Here is a 23,060-nt window from a genome sequence, read left to right as displayed (position 1 = left end):
GCTAAGTAGGGCCTTAGATTTTTGCCCCAAATTCCTACCCAGATGGCACTGCTGCCTGGACTTTATCTTATGTATGCTGAGCAATTTGTGAGAAACATTTTTCAGTATCTTTTAAGCCTGTTATCTGTTAAGCGTGAAAAAAAAACCTCCTTTGGACCATACCTAGTGATATGCAAAGCCAGACTCCGAGAGGAAGGCCTTGGCCCTCTCAGCAATTCCTAAATAGGGAGCTCTACCCTTTGCTTACGTCGGCCAGGTATGATGTGGTCTTCAGGGAGATGTCTTTAAATAGGAACCCCACATCTTTCCCCTTCAGGTGTGGAAGAATCTGAGCAAGCAACCTGAGACTCTCCAGCACCAACTTTTCATCATACAAAGCTCCAATGAGGATGGCTACAATGGTCCTCTTCTGTTCTTTCACCTGTAAGGACACAGGTAAGAAGGCGACTGTGAGAATGGCTGTAGAAAAAGGTCTTATAGCAAGTTTGTTGGATCTGTCAAAGCAGACACCATTATCGGGATGATGTATCACACTAAGCCATGGTTTGTTTAACTAGTCTGTTGAGCAACTACAATTGCCTGAGTTCATTGTTCCAAGCTGTGATTTCCAAACCACAATGGTTGGATTTGAACCACAGGCTAAGTCCTCAACTGTGCAATCTAGGTAGTGTGAACCCTGTCCATGGTGCAGGCAATAACACTGAATAAGCTTCTCGCATGCCCATCTTTTCCTAGCCAACCGTCCAGTGTCTGATTCCAAGCCAACTTCACTGAGGGGAGGGTGTGTGTGTCTGCCTTCAAGTTATTTCACATATTTCCTGCAACCTCAACAGGCAAGAGCTGACCTTGTCAGGAGCCACAAGGAGAAGGTTCCCAAGACCTCGGATTGCCATCTGACGGGTACCAGGATCCCAGTCTCCTGCTCTCAGCATCATGATTGGAAGGAGAGTTTTTAGCTGCACCTTTTCTATCAAGATGGGATCTTGAATCACCTGCAATGAATCAACGTGTTTCATGTTATGCCCGAACGTCATGTTACTTCATTTTTTTCCAGTTTGTCTAACCATGGGGCATTTAAAGTAGCCAACAGGCTAGGATAAAATGTAAATAAGTCAAAACTGATAAAACCCACTAACATTATTCGTAGTACAACCATAGATTTGGCTGAAGAGGAAAGTCTGAACTCCTTTCCTAAAAACAGAAGAGATAAGAGCTGAGCACAAATCAAGGCCTGATACATGCCACCAGGTTTTAGTCAGCTTCCTGCTGAATTTTGGCAGGCTGATTTTAGGTGAAGTTTGGAAGGATTGGGGTCTTTCGACGGTGGAAAAGGAGCCGTTTGTGTCCTAGAGGCCTGCTGCACTGAAGGATGCTTTCCATCCTTAAAAATGGTGAGAAATTGCTTTTTTAAAATGGCCTCACCCTTTTCTGTGGGCCTTCAAAGCTGGGGAGAAAGTTGGACCCCCAAACTCTGGAAAAGCCCTATTTCTGGAACATACACAGTTGCAGAAAGAAAGGAAGGAAAATAGAATAAACTTTCCTTTACAGGTTGATACAGATGCATTCCATAAGGATAAGTTGGGGGCAGGGTTTAAAACGAGTTTAAGAGTTTAAAAACAAAGGTCTTCAAAATGGCAGAAGAATATTCCAAGCATTGGGAGACTATTTCTGAAATAGCCTGTGGGTGGCTGCACCTTCTTGCTTGCCAGTGCAGTTTGGTTTTTTTAAGCGAAAGTCTTGTTGGAGGTCCTACTGGGCCTTCGGTCCAGGACCCCAAATTCCAGTAGGGGCTGCCAATGAGCCTTTTGCTAAGAAAACAATGCACTGCTCTGCAAAATGGTACAGCCACACTCAGGCTATTTCAAAAGCAAAGCACATCTCCCTGCCTAACAGCGAACCTTAAAAACCACAGTATGTTTTAAATAGTTGCCACTTCTGATTGGCCAGTGCAGCGCTTTCTTTGCTGGGCAGCAAGTGAGGGAAAGGAGGTATTGAGGTGGAATCAGAGCAGGAGTAACAAAAAATCATGTAGGTGAGGTGGGTGGCCATATAAATCCACTAAATAAATTAAAGAGAAAGAAAAGGGAAAGCAGCAAGTTACAGTAGCGGCAAGGCAAGGAGGAAGCAAAGGAGTGTAAGAGGCTCCTCTCACGGCACCTTGTCTTCAACCTCTTAAGGCTAGCAGCATCCTAGGTCCTAAGCCTTACTTCTGTCAAGAAGGCAGTTCCTGTGAGTCGAAGCTTTCGGGACTCTGAATTTATCCATGGTAGGATATTCTGGACAGTTTTGTGATGAAGAAGTCTATTCTGAAACAAACAACTGGAAGATAAAGGCACATGGAAGACTGATTTAGTGATACTGGCCAAGTTCAAAACGGGAACTCATCTAGTCCAAAGCAGCATCATATGTGACAGGACCTCTCCCTGGAAGAATTAGGCCAGTACTCCCTTCTATTATGCAGCATGTCTGTTGTCTTGCAGCTTTCCTTCCTTTCTGTCAAACGTATTTACTATTTGCAACTCAATTGCAGAGCTGGCAGCAAGTTCTTCTTCTCCATCAGTAAGAGTGTTGTTTAGACTCAGGAAGAGTCCTGCAGAACTCAGTTTCCCAGGTTTCCATGCAACTAGTACACGTGTTCCTTTTATATTATCCAATGCAGGGACAGAATGAAGAGCAATTGGTGGGAAGAAGAACAACCAGAACTGGATGATGTTGTGGCTGCCCTCTTTACTTTTCTTTCATTGTAGTGGAAGGAAGGGGATCATGGTGGTTGAGGAAGGAGTTTGTTTAATTTATGTATACAACACACTTTTTTCTTGATAGTGCACACTATGGAGCTTGCTGGATAAGTCTAGGGCAAGCTACTGTATATAAACAGGGAGTAAACCCCACACTCACTAGCACTGATGATGTTGCCTAATCAGGTAATGAAAAGTCTGCAAGCAAACAACCAAGCTCAGAGAGCATCTATCTATCTATCTATCTATCTATCTATCTATCTATCTATCTATCTATCTATCTATCTATCTTCTACCTATCACCTACCTATCATCTATCTATTCTATCTCTATTATCTATCTCCATCCATCCATCCATCTACTGTAATTATCTATTCTGTCTGTCTGTCTATCTATCTATCACCTACCTACCTACCTATCATCTGTCTATTCTATCTCTATTATCTATTATCTATCATCCATCCATCCATCCATCCATCTACTGTATCTATCTACCTCTATCATCTATCATCTATCTATCATCTATTCTATCTATCTCTATTATCTATCTATCTATCTATCTATCTATCTATCTATCTATCTATCTATCTACCTACCTACCTACCTACCTACCTACCTACCTATCATCTACCTATTCTATCTATATTATCTATCTATTATCTATCATCTAGCTATTATCTATCAACTACCTATCTATTATCTCTCTCTCTCTCATCTCTCTCTCTCTATCATTTCATAGTAGGCCTATGGTTAAAATAACTCTTTATGTAAAGATTTTTGATGTATCTAATGTTTTGTTTTCGATGTTGGGGAAACAATGATGAGGGAAGGGCTTGAGTAAAGCTTAAAAACACAAGACAGGTTATGCTATTGGGTAAGACCAAGGCCTATCTAATTCAGCACCAGTTTGCCAATGTCCAGTAGTAGAGCACAAATGAATTAATACTCTTTCAGCTGTGTTTTCCAAAACTGGTACAAAAAAGCCATGTTGTCCCTGTACTTAAAAGAAAGCCATCATGATAAGTAGTCACTGACAAATCTCTTACCGAATCAGCAGACAGACACCATCCTGGTGGGTTCTAGGATCCCTGAGTAATGCCCAGATACTCACTTCTCTGATTTCTGCCAATGATGGGTCACAGGTGAGCTTTAGTACTAGAGCCTTCAGGCTTGACACTGAAAGTCTGTCCAGGAAAAAGAACATCAGCACAGAAGATCAAAGCCTCCAGCCAACTCTGCTTATGTGTTAGAGGGATGTTTAACAATGGCAGTTGATGTCTGCCATGTTCATGCTAACTAGGAAATCCTTGATGGAAGCAAATTTATTTCTTAAGAAGTGCTCTTTCCATTGTTACAAGAAAAGCCAGGCTATTGGAGGAAGGCTTACCTGCATGGGTTGCCTTCAGATAGATGCTGTTCTCTTAGAAACAGCCGCCGACGTCCTTCAGATAAAGGCATCTGTTGCCCCAAGGTTTTGCTGACCTGCCATAGTAGAGCACAAAAGAGCTCTGGGAACACCTGCTGGACAACTTTTTTCACTTGCAGCACAGAAAGGATTTCATAGATGGCACAAGTGGCCTAGGGAGAGAAAGAAGATCAAGCTAGCACATTAGAGAGGATTCTAAAATCTGGTATTTTCTTTCCTATCTTTGGGAGAGCAAACAGATAGTGGAATACCAACAGGGTAAGCTCCCCACGTTAGCTTCAGAAATGGTGTTTTGAAGGGGCTTGAGGACCTGTCTCTTCTCCCAAGCCTTTAGTGAGTATGAGTGAAGCCCCCTTGGATTGTGTGTGTGTTTCTTTTGTTTTTCTCTTCCAGTCCAGTTTCTGTCATCTTGACAACTTTTATTCCTTATTTTTCTTATTGTATTTTTTAAATGTTTTTATTTGGGCAGCATACAAGTTTAATAAATTAAATAAGTAAACAAAGAAATAAATAGAGTTTGGAAAACAAAACTCAGCTGGTCTCTGACCATCAAGGCTATCAGTCAGGGTAACCACATGCAGGGAAAGTTGTGCAGTTGATCTGGTAGTCTCATGCCCCCACAGAAAATCTAGCAGTAGACCAAAAAACTTCAGCTCATTCTGTAACTGCTAGAAATACAATACATCCTTAATTTAATATATAGCAGCTTAGTGGATTTTGGACAATTTTTTTTTTGTCCATCTGAGCAATACCCTGAAATAATGAACTTATTTGTGGTTTGGAGAAGTAACCTAAGGTTGCTGCTCCTCATTAAAAAAAATGGGTATGTTTCTTTCACACATAGATAGTTCATGCCTGGATTCTGGGTAGGTAAAAGAAGGTGTTAGAAAGATTGGGTTGACTGGTAGTACATGTGCACTCTTCATATCTGAGTTCCTGGTGAGGGGAGGTGCTGGAAAGACCAGGCAGACAGGGTGCTGGAGCAATGTCTGATGAGTCAAAGAAGGAAGGTGCTGGGGAGATGGGGAGGTCAGCAGCATTCTGGAGTAGCAACTTAGGATACAGGAGGAAGAAGAGAAGGTGATCTAAAGATTGATCAATTAAGTGGGTGGGCAAGCCAGTGGATGTATGTTAGGACAGTGACAGCACTGGCAATTCCTATACCTTACCCTGTCTCCTGTCTGATGAACAATTCCTTGCCGACAGAGACGTTGGAGAAAAAAGGGTCCTTTAATAATCTTGAAGGCAGGCATGAAGAATGACATCCCTTAAAGCAGCATTTCTCAACCTTGGCAGCTTGAAGATGTGTGGACTTCAACTCCTAGCATTCCCCTGCCAGCCATGCTGGCAGAGGAATTCTGGGAGTTGAAGTCCACACATCTTCAAGCTGCCAAGGTTGAGAAACACTGCCTTAGAGGGTTCTTTTTATAAACCATAGCCAAACTCCAGGAAGGGGAAGGGGGAAAAGGGGAGAAAGTCTTTGGATATAAGTAATGGACATTTGGGCTTAATAAGCACTCTTCCCCCACCTCCATCCCCATGGTTTATGAAATTGTGGCTTTACCAAAAGTTCCCACAGGCAATACAGGATGGACACACTGTATTTTGTTCTAGTGCTATTGGGAGGAAAGCCTCTGAACTGGAGGGCTGACCCTCAACTACACTCCCTATCTTCTAAGTCCACAGATTCAAAAAGAAGTGTAAACGGTGCACTGGATTGGCAGTTCAGGGACAGCTTTTGTCCCCAAAGGGTTGCAGTGTGATCAGGCCCAGTAACACTGGAACTGTGCTGAGGTTTCTCTCCATTCTCAGGCCCCTTTAGATTTTTAAAAACACTTTGATTTATTCTTGTATTTATTCCATTTATATCCCCCCTTTCATTAAAAAAAAACTTTCAAGAATAGGAAAGAATAACAAACAAGGCTGAAACTTTAATGAAGAACAAAGACATCAATAAAAACAATACAGCATAGAAAAGCCAAAGCAAACTTTATCACTGATAGATGCCCAATAAAACAGATGAGAAGCCTAGTGACAAAATATAATAAAAGCTGTGGAGAAGAGAGTTCCACAAAATTCATGACTCTGCTGCAGAAACAAACTTATCTCATATTTATAACAAGAAATTATTCAATGTTAAATATTGAACCAGAGGAGAATGATCAGGGAAAATGCCAAATGCAGTTTCAATATTCCTGATAAGAGTGGTGGACACTTTGGAATTTTTAGATTAAGAGTTAGGACACACTGCCATTTCTAGATACAGCACCACATTGGACCCTTTTTAAAACTGGTGTTATCTGCAGAAAAGGACCTTCTATCATGTGTCTTTGATTCATCTCTTCCCATATCCTTGCCTAAGAAACTTCATTAACCTCAAAAGCATTGATTGTTGATAACTAACCAACAAAAGTATTTTTGTTTTAACGCTATTCTATAGAGTTTCAGAGTGTTAGCAAGCTGACTACCTAGCCTTTCTCAACTTTTTGATCCTGGAGGAACCCTTGAAATATTTTTCAGGCCTCAGGGAACCCTTGCACATTCAGGCTCAAATATAAGCCAGAAGTTACAAAATTATTATATTTGTTTCATGCATAGGCCTGTATATATGCATTAACAGTGTTCTTAAACTAAAAATAAAAAATGAAACTTGCCTTTTAATGTGAAGTTGCCCGAATTAGAAGTAATTTTTTAAATAAATTGTGATCTCCCAGGGAACCCCTAGTGACCACTCATGGAACCCTAGTTGAGAAACCTTGACCTAGAGGGAGTCAAAGCACAGCTGTGATAATTCAACATCCTTCAACAGTCGCATCATCTATCTCCATTTTTCTGGGCATCAGAAAACAAAAGAACTTCTATTACAAAAGACTCCAGTTATCTAATGCTTATGCTGTTCAGAATGCTAAGAAAATAATGTTCTTCCTCACTTACTTTGAGATGGTCTTCATCAGCAACTTCCACAATATCTTCGCTTGTGAAGTGCAAAATGGTTCCTGAGCTTGTGGGCTTTGTTATTCTACTTGCTAGCTTTTGAAGGATCAGCAAGGCCAGGGATTCATCTCTACCCAGAGATCGCCAGAGTTCACCTGTCTCACTAAAATTCAGCAGTGCAAAAGGAAAGCATCATCTGATACACTTTGCACTAACAGAATAAATACAATATACATTGTTAACAGTAACACAGGGTAACAAGATAATTTAAACCAGAATGTACAGGTGAGGTGCCACTTACTTGCTTATTCCATTTTTAGTTGTGATGCCACCCAACATTCACAAGATTGACAGCTACCCCTGACACAAAATGCACATCTCTGTCTTAAGCACATGAGTTATGACATGTATGCAACAAGCAGATTCCCCCCCAGCCCCTCCCTTTCTTCTACTTAGAAAAAATGAAAGTGAAGCAGAAGTTGCTAGACAAGAGGCTGAACATGAGTGGCATTACCTGATAGACTAATGTAATATAAATATTCAAAAACAGTGATTGCATTTCCCCAGTATTTTCTCTCCCCTGGGAATCCAGGTACAAAGAGATACGCAAGGTCAAAGGTGGCAGTGCTCAGAGGCATAATGCAGCTGCTGTGGGGCTGGACATTCACCTCTTTAAGCTCCACTAGCTCAAATCCAAAGGTTCCCTGGGCCTGTAGAGTTGACATAAAGAAATCACCTTCTCAAACAACTACAGGCCTTGATTTAAACTTGGGCACATACCTATCCATTGGAAGGCGCCGGCATAACAGGCTGCTAAACACAGCATCCAAGTGAAAATGGGCTACGATGGACACGGCATCCATGAGAAACTGTCGCAAATCATCCTGCTTGATGATTGGCAAATGGCTGTAGAATACATCTAGGACTGCTGAGATCTAGAATGGGCAACATAGATATCTGCACTCCCATTTGTTAATCAAATCAAATAATAATTATACACAATCAAATATTTAATCAAATCAAATAATAATTGTGCATAGAGTGCTTGGGCCATCCCCCCAAATTCAATAATTGGCTCTTACTGGATATCTGATCTCTTGCATGAGAATTTCTAAAGTAGTCTGAAGGTTGTGTACAGCTCTAGACCCACAGTTGCCTACTTCTGCTATAACTAGATTAACCATGCAATTCTAACCAAATTTATATAAAAGTAACAGTGGCTGTCTTAACCATCCTTAATAGGAAATAATTGGTGACACCTACACAGGTATGTCAGGATGTGTCAGAACATAGCTCAGGATGATTATTCTGTGTCCTGCACTCTGGGACAATAGAGAATATGGCTACATCTTCTACTGTGTGACACTCTCTCTGGAATTTGAACAGAGCTATCCTATTTCCCCCCTACTCCTCTTTTCTCATAAATTCCCTTAATTTCTTCTCATAATGCTTAGTTTCTGCTGCCCTGATCATCTTTGTTGCCCTTCTCTGTACCTTTTCAGTTTCTCCGACTCTTTCTCAGATGTGACGCCCAGAACTGGACAAAGAATTTGTGGTAGGATCTGGCCAATGCAGGAGATAGTGAAATTATTACTTCCTAAAATTTGGAAACAATATTTCTAGAGATGCACACTAAAACTGCATTTGCCTTTTAAACAGTCAAGTCATACTGCTGACTCAGCTTCAACTTTTTGTTAACTTGTTGTTGTTTATTCGTTTAGTCGCTTCCGACTCTTCGTGACTTCATGGACCAGCCCACGCCAGAGCTTCCTGTCGGTCGTCAACACCCCCAGCTCCCCCAGGGACAAGTCCGTCACCTCTAGAATATCATCCATCCATCTTGCCCTTGGTCGACCCCTCTTCCTTTTGCCTTCCACTCTCCCTAGCATCAGCATCTTCTCCAGGGTGTCCTGTCTTCTCATTATGTGGCCAAAGTATTTCAGTTTTGCCTTTAATATCATTCCCTCAAGTGAGCAGTCTGGCTTTATTTCCTGGAGGATGGACTGGTTTGATCTTCTTGCAGTCCAAGGCACTCTCAGAATTTTCCTCCAACACCACAGTTCAAAAGCATCGATCTTCCTTCGCTCAGCCTTCCTTATGGTCCAGCTCTCGCAGCCATATGTTACTACAGGGAACACCATTGCTTTAACTATGCGGGCCTTTGTTGTCAGTGTGATGTCTCTGCTCTTAACTATTTTATCGAGATTTGTCATTGCTCTTCTTCCAAGGATTAAGCGTCTTCTGATTTCCTGACTGCAGTCAGCATCTGCAGTAATCTTTGCACCTAGGAATACAAACTCTTTCACTGCTTCTACATTTTCTCCCTCTATTTGCCAGTTATCGATCAAGCTGGTTGCCATAATCTTGGTTTTTTTGAGGTTTAGCTGCAAGCCAGCTTTTGCACTTTCTTCTTTCACCTTCATCATAAGGCTCCTCAGTTCCTCTTCACTTTCAGCCATCAAAGTGGTATCATCTGCATATCTGAGATTGTTAATGTTTCTTCCAGAGATTTTAACTCCAGCCTTGGATTCCTCAAGGCCAGCTTGTCGCATGATGTGTTCTGCATACAAGTTGAATAGGTAGGGTGAGAGTATACAGCCCTGCCGTACTCCTTTCCCAATCTTAAACCAGTCTGTTGTTCCGTGGTCTGTTCTTACTGTTGCTACTTGGTCGTTATACAGATTCTTCAGGAGGCATACAAGATGACTTGGTATCCCCATACCACTAAGAACTTGCCACAATTTGTTATGGTCCACACAGTCAAAGGCTTTAGAATAGTCAATAAAACAGAAATAGATGTTTTTCTGAAACTCCCTGGCTTTTTCCATTATCCAGCGGATATTGGCAATTTGGTCTCTAGTTCCTCTGCCTTTTCTAAACCCAGCTTGTACATCTGGCAATTCTCGCTCCATGAACTGCTGAAGTCTACCTTGCAGGATCTTGAGCATTACCTTACTGGCATGTGAAATGAGTGCCACTGTTCGATAGTTTGAACATTCTTTAGTGTTTCCCTTTTTTGGTATGGGGATATAAGTTGATTTTTTCCAGTCTGATGGCCATTCTTGTGTTTTCCAAATTTGCTGGCATATAGCATGCATTACCTTGACAGCATCATCTTGCAAGATTTTGAACAGTTCAGCTGGGATGCCGTCGTCTCCTGTTGCCTTGTTATTAGCAATGCTTCTTAAGGCCCACTCAACCTCACTCTTCAGGATGTCTGGCTCTAGCTCACCGACCACACCGTCAAAGCTATCCCCGATATTGTTATCCTTCCTATACAGGTCTTCTGTATATTCTTGCCACCTTTTCTTGATCTCTTCTTCTTCTGTTAGGTCCTTGCCATCTTTGTTTTTGATCATACCCATTTTTGCCTGGAATTTACCTCCAATGTTTCTAATTTTCTGGAAGAGGTCTCTTGTCCTTCCTATTCTATTGTCTTCTTCCACTTCCGCGCATTGCTTGTTTAAAAATAATTCCTTCTCTCTTCTGGCTAACCTCTGGAATTTTGCATTTAATTGGGCATATCTCCCCCTATCACTGTTGCCTTTTGCTTTCCTTCTTTCTTGGGCTACTTCTAGTGTCTCAGCAGACAGCCATTTTGCCTTCTTGGTTTTCTCTTTCTTTGGGATGTATTTTGTTGCCGCCTCCTGAACAATGCTGCCAACTTCTGTCCAGAGTTCTTCCGGGACCCTATCTACTAAGTCCAGTCCCTTAAATCGATTCTTCACCTCCACTGCATATTCCTTAGGAATATTAGTGAGCTCATTATCTAGCTGATCTGTGGGTCTTCCCTAATCTCTTTAGTCTGATCCTAAATTGTGCAAGAAGAAGTTCATGATCTGAACTACAGTCAGCTCCAGGCCTTGTTTTTACCGACTGTACAGATGTCCGCCACCTTTGGCTGCAAAGGATGTAATCAATCTGATTTCAGTGTTGTCCATCTGGTGAAGTCCATGTATAAAGCTGTCTCTTAGGTTGTTGGAAGAGAGTGTTTGTTATGCAGAGTGAATTGTCTTGGCAAAATTCTATCAGCCTGTGTCCTGCTTCGTTTTGTTCTCCCAGGCCATACTTACCTGTAATTCGAGGTGTCATTTGACTGCCCACCTTAGCATTCCAGTCTCCTGTGATGAAAATAACATCTCTTTGAGGCGTGTTGTCCAGTAGGTGCTGCAGATCCTCATAGAACTGCTCTACTTCAGCTTCTTCAGCATTTGTGGTTGGGGCGTATATTTGGATCACTGTGATGTTAGATGGCTTGCCCTGAATTCGAATTGAGATCATTCTATCGTTTTTTGGGTTGTATCCAAGCACTGCTTTAGCCACTTTACTATTAATTATGAAGGCTACTCCATTTCTTCTGTGGTCCTCTTGTCCGCAGTAGTAGATCTGGTGGTCATTTGATGTGAAGTGGCCCATTCCAGTCCATTTCAGTTCACTGACGCCCAGAATGTCTATCTTTAATCTTGACATCTCACCAATAACCACATCCAATTTGCCCTGGCTCATAGATCTTACATTCCAGGTTCCGATGGTGTGTTGATCCTTAGAACATCGGATTCGCCGTTCACCACCAGCACCGTCGGCCGCTAGCCGTCCTTTCGGCTTTGAGCTAGCTGCGTCATCACGTCTGGGGCTAGTTGAGCTCATCCTCTGTTCCTCCCCAGTAGCATTTTGACCATCTTCCGACCTGGGGGTCTCATCTTCCGATGGTATACCGACATATCTCTGGTTGTACTGATCCATTTAGTTTTCATGGCAAGAATACTGAGGTGGGTTGCCATTACCTTCCTCAGGGATCGCATTTAGTCTGACCTCTCTGTCATGACCTTCCCGTCTTGGGTGGCCCTTCACGGTTTAGCTCATGGCATCATTGAGGTGCTCAAGCTCCAGCACCACGACAAGGTAACGATCCTTTGCTGAAGTTTTGTTAACTACAAATCTAAAATCTATTTCACAAGTACTATTAGTAAGTCAGGTATTCTCCATCTATCCCTGGTTGTTTGATCTGTTTCCTAAAGGAAGAAGTTTGAATTTTTCTCTATTATGTTTCTTTTTCCTATTTTCAACCCACTTCTTTATCATAGCAAACTCATTTTGAATTTTGTTTCTGCCTCTCTGGAATATTACCTATCACACTCTGTTTTGTATTATCTGCAAATTGGTTGAGTTATTCCTTCCAACCTTCTTTCTTAGAAATAAAATGCCATAGCTGTATTTAGGAATCTACTTAATGGTCCCCACATGTCATCTCATGGCCAAAGCTCCTGTGCCACCAATTCCTGAAAATCAACAATGTAATTTCCTTTCATTTTGAGTGGGGAAGCACAAAAAATAAGCTGTAAACCTCCAAGGTTTAATGCATTAAAAAGGGAAAGGAAAAAAAAGATCTCCTTCACACATCTGGGGAGGAAAATCATGCCCCTCACCCTCTGTATAATGCAGCTCTATCCACTGGGCACTTGGCCTCCAAAATGTGTTACAACCAGCTCCTGGCCACCAAAAGATGTCCACCCTACTCTATGTGAAGCAAAGTTTTAAAAGGTCCATCCTGTGGCAAAAATTACCTTTCCTTCCATAGCACCACCACAATCTTGAAGGATGGTTAGTAGCCAGTGACCAGCAGCAATGGCACACATTTTGTTTCCAGACACTAAATCTTCCAGGATGGCCTCAATGAAATCAAGGGCTTGATCGGGTGGAAAATGGGCACTGACCACCTGCCAACATACCAGAAATAGATGAGATTGTGGGAAATCTATAGTTCACTGGTTGATTCATGCTTTGTTTATTTGTTTATTTATTTAATTTACAACTTGCCACAATTGGAAATGACTCTATGTGATATAGACAAAATTAAACATCCATGTTATAAATAAAAATAAAAATAAAACCAATTAAACAAAATCAACTCCCCCTCCAATTAATCAATAAAACATAAAAAGATGGTGAAGTCTAATTTTTGAGAATGTTCTATGGAACAACTCAGACTTCAGCATCTTCCTGAATGCAATCAAGTGGGTGCAATCAGGTAGTGGACCAATATGATCTCCACAGTGAGAGATGGCTACTGAGAAGCAGCTTCTGGCCTCAGTTTCCTTTACTTCCTTAAAGTGGGGACCAAAGAGCAGTTTTTCCCAAAATGATCAAATAGGTTGTGTTACAAGTGTAGCTTGGAGGGCTTTCCTGCTTCCAATCTTTCCCTTCCCAAGATGCCTTCTTCAGGAAGAAAGATTCTAGCTTTGAGTGCTGCTTTGGTCTACAATGTACCAAACCCTTGACAGGAAGGGAGGGAGGGAGGAAGAGCGTGGGAGATAGATGGAAAAAGGAAGTACCCAGGAATGTGTGTAGTTTCCAGACAGCATTTTACTTAGTACCCCCCTCCCCAAATCCTGGCAGTTCAAACCATCACCTTGGCCATTTTGGAAGATGCCCTGAGAAGATCCCCAAAAACCTCTGTTTGTAGATCAGCATAAGCAGATTCCATTTCTTTGACTTCCACATATGTAGCATGTGGCGTAGCTGAGAGAAGGAAGAAAGGAATGGTTGAATCATTTTCTGACCACTTTAGCTCCTGCTGTGTATATGTTGCTTTAAAAAAGGCTAAATATTTTCTTGGTTTTGAGCTGGCCATCACTTGCTAGGCACAATGGTCAGCTAATGTCCCTGCAGGAGTTAATGGTGGTATTTTCTTTTGTATCAGAATAAGATATCCAGCAGAGATCTGGTAGGAGGACCCAGCCTCCCAAATGAAAGGAGGAACCTTATGTCAAAACCATTTTGTCTAAAGACTTGTTGAATTTTTGGAAGACTCACATGGAGAGAGACACAACTAAGTGTCCTCCACCACTGAAGATCTGATCTGATCTGTTTGCTTGCAGGTCCCTTGGCTTCCATTTTTTATTTGCTTGGTAATATATCAATTAAGCAAATATGAATGTTCTAAGCCTCCCATATCTTCCCAGCCAACAGTCCTGATCTTGCTGCCTTTAGAGTTGTGTTGCTAAGGAAAGTGATCAACCCTATGCCTTTGGCTCATTGGCTCTTAGGCCTTCGACTCTTGGGAAGGAGAGCAAACAAAGATCGGGGGGGGGGGCATTCATGTCATGTCCTTACCCTGTACACGAATAAGGCAGGTGATGCATTGGGCTGCCCACTGCCGGCATTGGATAGAATTGTCACAGGTGTATGGAGCTAGGAATGCGACTCGGGACCCAAATTGTTGAAAATTTTCTCCCTCCTGCCAAAGGAGGAGGAGGAGAAGGAAAAGAAAAAGAGAGATTGTTTTAAAATGAACTGGGGAAAAAAATTGGAATATTTGAAAACTGACACCTGGCCCCATGCCCTTAGGCAGGTTTACCCATCAAGTCAACTTACGTAAACAATGCCACTTTTCTTCACACACATAGTATAAAGTAGTACCTATATATATAACTGAACCAATCATTTACTCTAAACATAAGCCTTCCATCCTGGTTGATGCTCAAGCCTATTTAAGATGAACACCCAAAGACTGAAAGAATAAGCCAGCATGCCCTCTTCTAATGCTCAACATACGTATTGGACCCCACATGAATTATCCCATTGCAGGAACTGTTCTGTGCTATCCAGAGGTCTCTTAGCCCCTCACAGTTTGGCAGGAAGGAAAAGAGTGGAAAACTCACAGGGAGATGAACTTTCTCCTGAAAGGCAACAAGGGCATGGAAAGTAGCCTGCAATGCCCGCTCTCTGCTCCATTCTGTTTCGGTGAACCAAGGGTCTATGAGCTGTTGACAGAGCAAGGAGACAAGCAAGGATGATAATAGAATCCCTTGCAAGTTTTAAAAAAACTTTCTCCAATAGTTCTATTAATTGCTTCATTCCGTTCTGAAATCAGGTTTTCCCCAATTGCTATCCAGAGAGGCAGACCTTTTGCGGGGAAGGGTCACGTCTGCGGAGTGAAGAAATTCCCTTGCTTGTGCTGGATACCCTGCATGATACGAGGCACAGAAAAACCTCCCACCGGAGACAATAGAAGGCTTCCCCCAAGCTTTCTAATGTTTTTCCCATCCTCGTTATGGGAACACTTGTTTTCATGATGGGGGAGAGGACCAAGGTGTAGACTTAGGGATATAGATCTGAGTATATGTTTCTGTGTAACACGCTTAGGCAGGCCAGGTAAAGGCTCTGTAGATGCATGCAGAGGTGTGGGCCAGAAAAATTTTGGAGTCAAAATTTTCCACTTCAGGCAAGCTTAGAAGCTTCAGAGTTGCATGATATGCACATGATTGTGCATATCTTTGGCTTAGCATCACCTACAGATGGCATATTCTCTAGAAATTGGCCATAAGGGAAAATTATCCTTGGATGGAAAAAAAGTGTTCTACAAGAAGCCAAGCTCAACTTTACCAAACTCCTCAAAACAACAGAGCCCTGTCCAAACAAGCTACCGCTTCTCCAGCCTGGTACCCTATAGATTCTTTGGAATTCTCTCTTGGCTGAGAATTTTGGTAGTTGAAGCCCCAACACATCTGGAAAGCACACTGACGTAGATTATGTGAGATTGTGTAGACAGCATAGTGCAAGCAAGATTGGGATTTAGGGGCTCTGCCCTTCATCCATTCATATTTCCCAGTAAATTGTATGAATAAAGCAAAATTTAACTGGCAGTTCAATGTTCATGAACTTGGTCACCCCAAAAACTACAGTGAATTTTTAAGAGGCTGGCTTATAGTTTGAGAGATGAATGGATGAAGAAACAGTCATTTGTGTCTTGGCAATATCACTAAATTTCATGAAATATATCATGCTTCAGGACTAACACCTGCCTGCACATATAAAAATTTTGGCACAATTGAAAATTTTGTGCTTATTGGGATAACATCAAACTGCTATTTCTATACTATCTATATTTTTAAAAAATGGATGTAAGATAGATACTAGTCACTTTGATGGCCCTAATAGATTACAGAATGCAGGAACTATTTCTTACTTTTATTTCAAATGTTCATACCACACTTTTCTGTTAGAAAGTGCTTAAAGCAGCTATAATTTTTTATAATGAATAAATCAAACTTCCAGTCATTCATTGTGAGGTATGCTGACAGCCAGCCAGACCTTTTTATGGATGTTGTCTTGCCCAAACTATTTTACCCCTTTTATCATGCTATCACAGAGTTGGATTTAATGCCCAACTGCAATAGGACCAAACTTTCGTACACAGAATGGGATGAAATCCTAATTAGAATGCAACAAATCAGAAACCATAAAATGGCTGAGCTACTAAACTGGCTGTGTGTTCCAGGTTACCAAATGTCAACAAACAGACATTACTCACCTGGAACAGTTCATTCATCAGCTCAGATGTTGGGTGTTCCTCAACCATACTCTTCACAAGTTTCCCAAAGGCATCCATAGAATCGGTGTAGAGTGACTAAAAATACAATGCAAGTGGTGAGGCCTAGGAGCCAAGTTAGGTATAACATTAGGAAATCCATCAGAAGATCACCATCCAGTGGAGAGGTCATTAGCTCACCATAATCACTTATTTGTTTTTAAACTTTATTAATGGTTGTAAGGGAGAGGGGTCTTGGCCTAGGGGAGGGACCTGCCTCTGAGCCTGTTTGTTTTCTTGCAGATGTTTCATTGCCCAACTAGGCAACATCTTCAGTGCGAGGAACTGCTTGCACTGAAGATGTTGCCTAGTCAGGCAATGAAATGTCTGCAAGAAAACAAACAGGCTCAGAGAGCACCAAGGACTCCACAGTTCAACCCTGAGCTACGGATATTCTCTTTGATTGTTATCTTTAGGTTCATTTTCAGAGTTCCTATATTTGCCCTGCAGGGGTTAATTATTTTCTCGCTGAGCATTTTTTCCACTCCGAATTCTCTCCCCATGGTTTCTTCTGCAGAAGAAAAGACATCGAATCTCCTCTCCAGTAGGAAAGCGCATCAACTGGGCAAGGTTATGTGTGAACCTGCATTGGAATCTGTTTTGTACAAACCCAGACTCTCTCTCTCTCTTTCATACATCTGCCCATCCATCCCCCTATTTATTTTTTTCAGTTTTTGAAAAAATACGGGATTAATCAAACCCTGGAGTAGAAAGGCAGCTTTGAAAAGATAATCTATATTATTTTTTCCACTTTGATGCCATCCCCAGATGTGTTAGATATCTCCAATGACCTAGCCAGCTGATTAGGAATGATACAAGTTGGAAATGTATGGGGATGGTGGCGGGGCATGAGTGGACTGGACATGATATAGATATTGTTCATGGTAAGAAGAAGATAAATAGTTTTACTAAATCTCAAAGCAGACAATTTAATTAATCCAGCATCGTATATTAGGCAGTGACCAACTGGAGATTTTTTTCGACACCCACAAGCAGACTAGAAAAACAAAAGGATCTTTAAAAAACCACCGTCTGATTACCTCAATATATAAAGCATCCCTTTCTGTCTCCCCTTTTTCTTTCAGCTGCTCCAGGGGATGGAGGGGGAACAAACTTTTGATGCTTTGATCAAGAATATTGCGAATGTCCTCCATGTTCAAAGATGGCTTCAGTTTGCTGCCCATAGAAAGATGGATTGAGAAGTCATATATTAAAGTTGAAGGCTAAAAATCAGCCCTTAATAGAATGGTAACTTGAGCAGTAATCTGAACAATGAATAGGACAAAAGTTGAGAATTTGCAGTGTACACTATGCAGGAGTTCCATATCCTTCTTTTGTTTTTTCTGTGCTCTGATTTGTAGTAAGATTATGCCACTGAAAACTGGCCGCAAAATGCCGAAAATCAACAGCATGCTCCTACTGGTTTTCAATGACTTGCAACAGGAAATAGATGTGGCATGTGCAAAACTCTTCTCTGAGATTCTCCCTCAAAGCAGCAGAAAACAGACTCATAATTCTGCCCTGCTCTTTCTGATGATATTAGGTCATAACCTGCTTCCAGAAAGCTCTATCTGTGCATAGGCCTCTTTCAGATTGTATGAGTGGCACAACCAGTGGCAAAGGTTGACTGGGGAAGTGGGTGGGCCAATATGGGAATGTTGGGGCATAGCCAATGTTCATGACCCCACTTATACAAAAGTAGATATCATTCTGGATTTGGGACTAGCTAAGATGAAACAGCAGGATTCCTCCCAATTCCATAACTGTTGAGTCAAGATTTCCCTGAGCAGAGCTATTAGTTCCCATGCTTTGAGGTATTGCTGACAAAAAGACAGGTAGTAGTCTTCATTTGTCCTTCACTGGCCTCCAAAGGCACAGAGAATAGGGTGAGATGCTCATTCTCTTCAAGATGAGATGCTCTTTCTTTTCAAGGCGGAGCGAGCAAGTGATGGCTGGGCATGTAGCAGAAAGAAAGCCTGTGCTGTAAGTTGGCTTAGAAATGAGTTCAAGGTTGACTTTGCTCTCTGCAATCTATCTTGTGCAATAAGTGTTACAATAGGAATTCACCGGAAAGCTCATATAATGTGAATCTTTATCCTCTGCTTTAGTCTGTACATCTGTGTGAATAATCCTTGTATCACAAAAATGTCATCAGTCTCTAGTTATATCTCTGAGATCCTGAAAACCACCATCACCCGCTGAAGCTAAATATAATGTCCCTTACATCATGTGTCTTTGATAAGGTCCTGAGTCTCCAAAGAAAGGGGTAACAAACCTTACCATTCAGTTGGTCTGGTCAATCCAGCTTGAACTGCCCCCTCTCAGCTATGCTCTAGAACTAGAAGACTTGCCAACAGGTGAAGGCCAATTCCACCTGAGGTCACTGCAACTCAGTTTGTTTCAAGTCCTTATGACTTTTGTGGAAGTGGTGTTGTTTTGCTGGTGGTGGGGAGGTGTTGGGAGATAATCAAAACATTTTCTTGAAAGATGGGAGAACTGTATTACTCCCTTACATGGTCCAAGAGAAAATAAAGGTTAGTGATAGAACTTGGGAGGGCATTGTATGAAAATGAATTAGTTAGCACTATAGGGATTTTCTGGGCACTGGAAAGGGCGCAGTTTTTCAGAGATAATTGTAGATTTGCAAGTGATTTCTGAAGGGGTGTGTGTATGTGTGTGTGTGTGGCTGAACAGCAAGATTGTATGAGGTTGGTCAAGGCAAATGTCTGGTTTTGATTTGTCATTAGCCCCTTAATCTTTCCATGGACTCCCTGTCACAAAACTTTTCATGAACTAGACCAACCTTCCTTCACATGGCACCCCAGATGAGTTGTAACCACAACTCCTGAATTCCCAGCCATTTGCCAGCTAGGAATTCTAGGAGTTGCAATCCCAATGTGTTTGGAGGACACCCAGTTAGGCAAGGCTGACCTATGCTTTTTTGGGGTATGAAATTTCATAAGACATAATCCTGAAAGATGCCATGAAATCAAGTATTTACTGTACAACCATACAGCCCTTCCAAGGACTTAAAATATCTACCTCAAGAATGCAATGGCAGTGATGGCTTTGGGACGAAGTGGTATTGCCAAAGAATCCAGTGGCTCCTCTCTAATGAAATCCTGAGCATACAAAACACACATAAGACAGAAAGAATGAAAAATACACCATGGGCAAAGGGGTTTGCCAAACTGATAAATTATGGCAGCTTTCCTCCACCTGAATGGCCTTGGGCAGGTTTCTGCAGCAATGGAAATGTTAGTTGGAAAATTCTGGGAATTGAAGTCCCCACACCTGGAACTGCCAGAGGTTATACTTCATAAAGCCAGCCATGGGGGACTTTGAATTCTATAAACATTCAAAGCAAGGATGATGAAGATATATGTTTTAGACCAACAAGGCTCTTAGAAGTAAGCTAACTGCATTTGTCTAAATATATTTTTCAATCATAATAGCAAATTCTGGAGCAAGAGCACAATTCTTCCAGTTTGAATAAAACTTGGTTGTTCTCAGTTCTGGTTAATGCCCTATGATTTCATACAGAAAAAAACCCTATAATCTTTGCACTAGGTTTTTTTAAAAAGTAATTAGTAAGACAATGGATGAACAGATATCAATAAATATTTTATAGATTTACTTAAAACTTGTGGAAGAAATAAAAGTGCACAGTAGAGTCAGCATTATTTGTTGCAACTCATGTCTACAATTGGCCTGCAAAGCTGGGAAGAAATTGTTATCATAACCTATCTGAAGAATTTGCCGTGAGCTTTGAATTTATATTAGGCATGTCTTCGTAGATCTGATTAAGTGTCTAAACGTCAAAAGTGGTCAAATCCTGAAAGCATATGAAGTGTATAGGATCATCACCATCATCGTCATCACCATCATCATCCTGGGGCCTCAGTAATGGTCCAGTGAAGTCTAGAGCAATTTCACAAGAACACCACATTCACAGGAAAGAAATCAGTTTGAAGAGATGTGGATTCTCATAATGTGATTTGGAGAAGCATTTTAAGAACAGCTTTAGACTAATAGCCTTAAAAACAGCATTACTACAACTAATGTATTATTTAAGAGGCAATAGAAAGGACATCTACATCTCTCTATCATGGTTTTTACTCACCAACAGGATATCAAGAAGTTCTTTCTTGCAACTTAAGGTGAAGTTCTGAAAGCTCTGAGTCTCGTGGACAGCTTGACAGATATCACTTGTGCTCTGGACAAGGGCTAGTTTGAGATTCATGTCCTATAATTAACAGAGGAGCCAGTGTGACAGTGTGGTTAGTGCTCTAGACTAGGAACTGAGGTTCAAATCCTCACTCATAAATGTTATGAGTGGCTGTGAACCTGCCTCATACAAACATGAAGAGATCTGTTGTGAAGATAACATTATAGGGAGGTAAAACCTCCTTGGAGGAAAGACAGAACATAAATTTAGTCAATAAGGCTCATAAGAAATCAGGAAACCAGATATTACATGGAAGCCGAAGAATCACTAATCACTCACTAATTCCCACATACCAACACTGAACTAAAACTAGAATTAGACACAAGCAGCCTTTCAAAATTCTCCACCAAATTTGCTGGCAAAGCAATTGGATGATTTCTCTGAATTTCTGCAGGGAAAGGAGAATATTGTTTTTTATACTGACAGCATCACACTATTGGACCCCCCAACCCCCAACCCCCCATGTGCAGAGTTGTCTGATGAAGTCTTTCCTCTGAACCGAATTACTGTAATATATGGGAAGCCAGGGACCTGGGGACCACTGGAGAGACGGCTGTGCAATGAAAGGCAGAACATACCTCTCAGCCCCTTTGTAATAAAGAAGGACGTACCAACAGGACATTCACACATAGCATATGGTCACCTCAAAACTAAATGAAAACTAAATGAAAACACTCCACCCAGGATAATTTTTCAGAAATTCTCTTCTCTTAGGGGAAAAAAAACAACTGAATTTTCTTTCATAGGATTGAATGAGGACTAGTTTAAAAAATGGCATGATAATTTCTTTATCTGGTAGTGTAGAGGGCATAGGGAATGGCCTTGAAAGACAGGAAGAACAGTCACTACCAAGGCAATGGTCAGGTAAGTGGGGCTTGTTCCAAGAAACTAGTTTGAGAAAGACAGGCCCCTTCCTAGTTCACGCAAAGATAAAGTGAGGAGAGAAGCACGTTCAGACTTGTCGCTAGGAGTTAGGCAGCATATACATTTAATAATAATAATAATATATTCTGTTATTATAGCTGTTACAATAAAAGTAGTCCTGATCTAAATGGTACTGGTTTCTTAGTCTGGTCTACCTTATAGGGCTGACAGGCACTAGCTAATGCTCTTCTCATCCTCCCCTTTTTCTTTGTGATGGAGCTCGGAGCTGAGGGAGGAGAGAGCGCATTCCAGGCAGATAAACGTTCTCACAGCTTGGAGAGCATGGGTGGTGGGGGTGAAGAAGAAAGTTAGACTAGCCCCACCCTAGATTTCCAAGAGTATTTTTCCTTTCAGATCAGTTAGGAGACCTTTAGTCTGGCAAGATTCTGTTTATGTCAGGAACAATAAAGAAACTAGAGCTGCAATTCCGACTCAGCGTAGTTTCTTCGCCAATTCCCCTGACAATCTTGAAGAGAGCAAGGACATAAGAGACTTTGATCTGGTCATGTCAGCAAACGTCAGATCTTTTATGACTTACCTTGTTTTCAATGCTGAGACCCAGCACCTGAAAATGAAACAAGAATCCAAGGAGAATTGGATAACTTGTCAAACAACAAATTAAACAGTAGAAGTAATGCATTTTTAAAAAGAAAGCAAGCAAAGTGTATATTCCCTCCTCTTCCCCAGTTCAGCTTGCTATAGGTAATAATATGCTGGTGAGGTTCCACTGCTACCAGTTCAGTTATGACACCTGAACTCTGGCAAGCAGAAAGCTGTAGTGCCATTCTGTGACCATCACTGGTGGTGGCCCTGAAGAGCTACAGGGCATTTGGCAATTTGTTTGTTTGTTTGCTCTGTATGCTTCTGTAATTAACAAAGACTTACAGGGATTTAACTCTGAAAATAGATAGGTCTTGATCATCCCACCCTCATCCCAGCTCCCCAAACAAAGAAGATTGTGTTATTTCCGGCTTCATCTCAGAGACAGCCCAGGTCAAACATTCTGCAACAGTGTAGGGATATAGGAAGTTGACGGACACCATAAGGTCTATCCAGCCCAGTACTCTCTATTCTGGATCAACTTTCCAGATTCAGTCCCTGACCCCACAAGCCCTCCCTTTTAGCCAAACATAAAGACTACAAAGTCTGCAGAGAAGAATAGAAAGATTGCAAGAAGGATATGAAGAGCCTGTTCCTCAACCGTAGAGTCAAAGGTCTTGCACTTGCCTGGCAGCTCCTCCGGTAATGGTAGAGGACTCTTTTCATTATACTGGCCTCCACCCTTGGAAGCAGGAGCTCTTTTGGTGCTCGCAGCGCCACTTTGCCATAGGTGAGCATCAGGGTCTGATGGATGTGGCTTCGCCTGCCTTTGTGGTAGTCCTGGGCAACATAAAGAATTAAGAGACAGAGCAGGTTTTCCTTGGTTGATTCCATGCTTCA

General features: G+C 41.6%; 1 protein-coding gene across 1 annotated transcript in view; it reads right to left on the bottom strand.

Annotated features, from left to right (window-relative positions):
* The window catches only part of MROH2B (maestro heat like repeat family member 2B), a 60,933-nt gene that overhangs the window by 9,758 nt on the left and 28,115 nt on the right, over positions 1–23,060 (bottom strand). The window contains exons 21-37 of the mRNA XM_063291068.1: positions 22,848–23,000; positions 22,159–22,185; positions 20,592–20,714; positions 19,511–19,590; positions 17,509–17,644; positions 16,412–16,507; positions 14,760–14,861; positions 14,212–14,335; positions 13,508–13,617; positions 12,663–12,815; positions 7,879–8,033; positions 7,099–7,261; positions 4,126–4,316; positions 3,785–3,922; positions 2,208–2,319; positions 846–992; positions 248–421 (exon numbers count right to left, since the gene is read on the bottom strand). Of these exons, the coding sequence (XP_063147138.1) occupies positions 248–421; positions 846–992; positions 2,208–2,319; positions 3,785–3,922; positions 4,126–4,316; positions 7,099–7,261; positions 7,879–8,033; positions 12,663–12,815; positions 13,508–13,617; positions 14,212–14,335; positions 14,760–14,861; positions 16,412–16,507; positions 17,509–17,644; positions 19,511–19,590; positions 20,592–20,714; positions 22,159–22,185; positions 22,848–23,000 (2,184 nt within the window). The remainder of the gene's footprint in view (positions 1–247; positions 422–845; positions 993–2,207; positions 2,320–3,784; positions 3,923–4,125; positions 4,317–7,098; positions 7,262–7,878; positions 8,034–12,662; positions 12,816–13,507; positions 13,618–14,211; positions 14,336–14,759; positions 14,862–16,411; positions 16,508–17,508; positions 17,645–19,510; positions 19,591–20,591; positions 20,715–22,158; positions 22,186–22,847; positions 23,001–23,060) is intronic.

The sequence above is a fragment of the Candoia aspera genome, chromosome 1 (assembly GCF_035149785.1).
Source record: "Candoia aspera isolate rCanAsp1 chromosome 1, rCanAsp1.hap2, whole genome shotgun sequence".
Classification (NCBI taxonomy): Eukaryota; Metazoa; Chordata; class Lepidosauria; order Squamata; family Boidae; genus Candoia; species Candoia aspera.
Note: the sequence above shows the minus strand (reverse complement) of the source record. Positions and strands in the feature narration are given on the sequence as shown.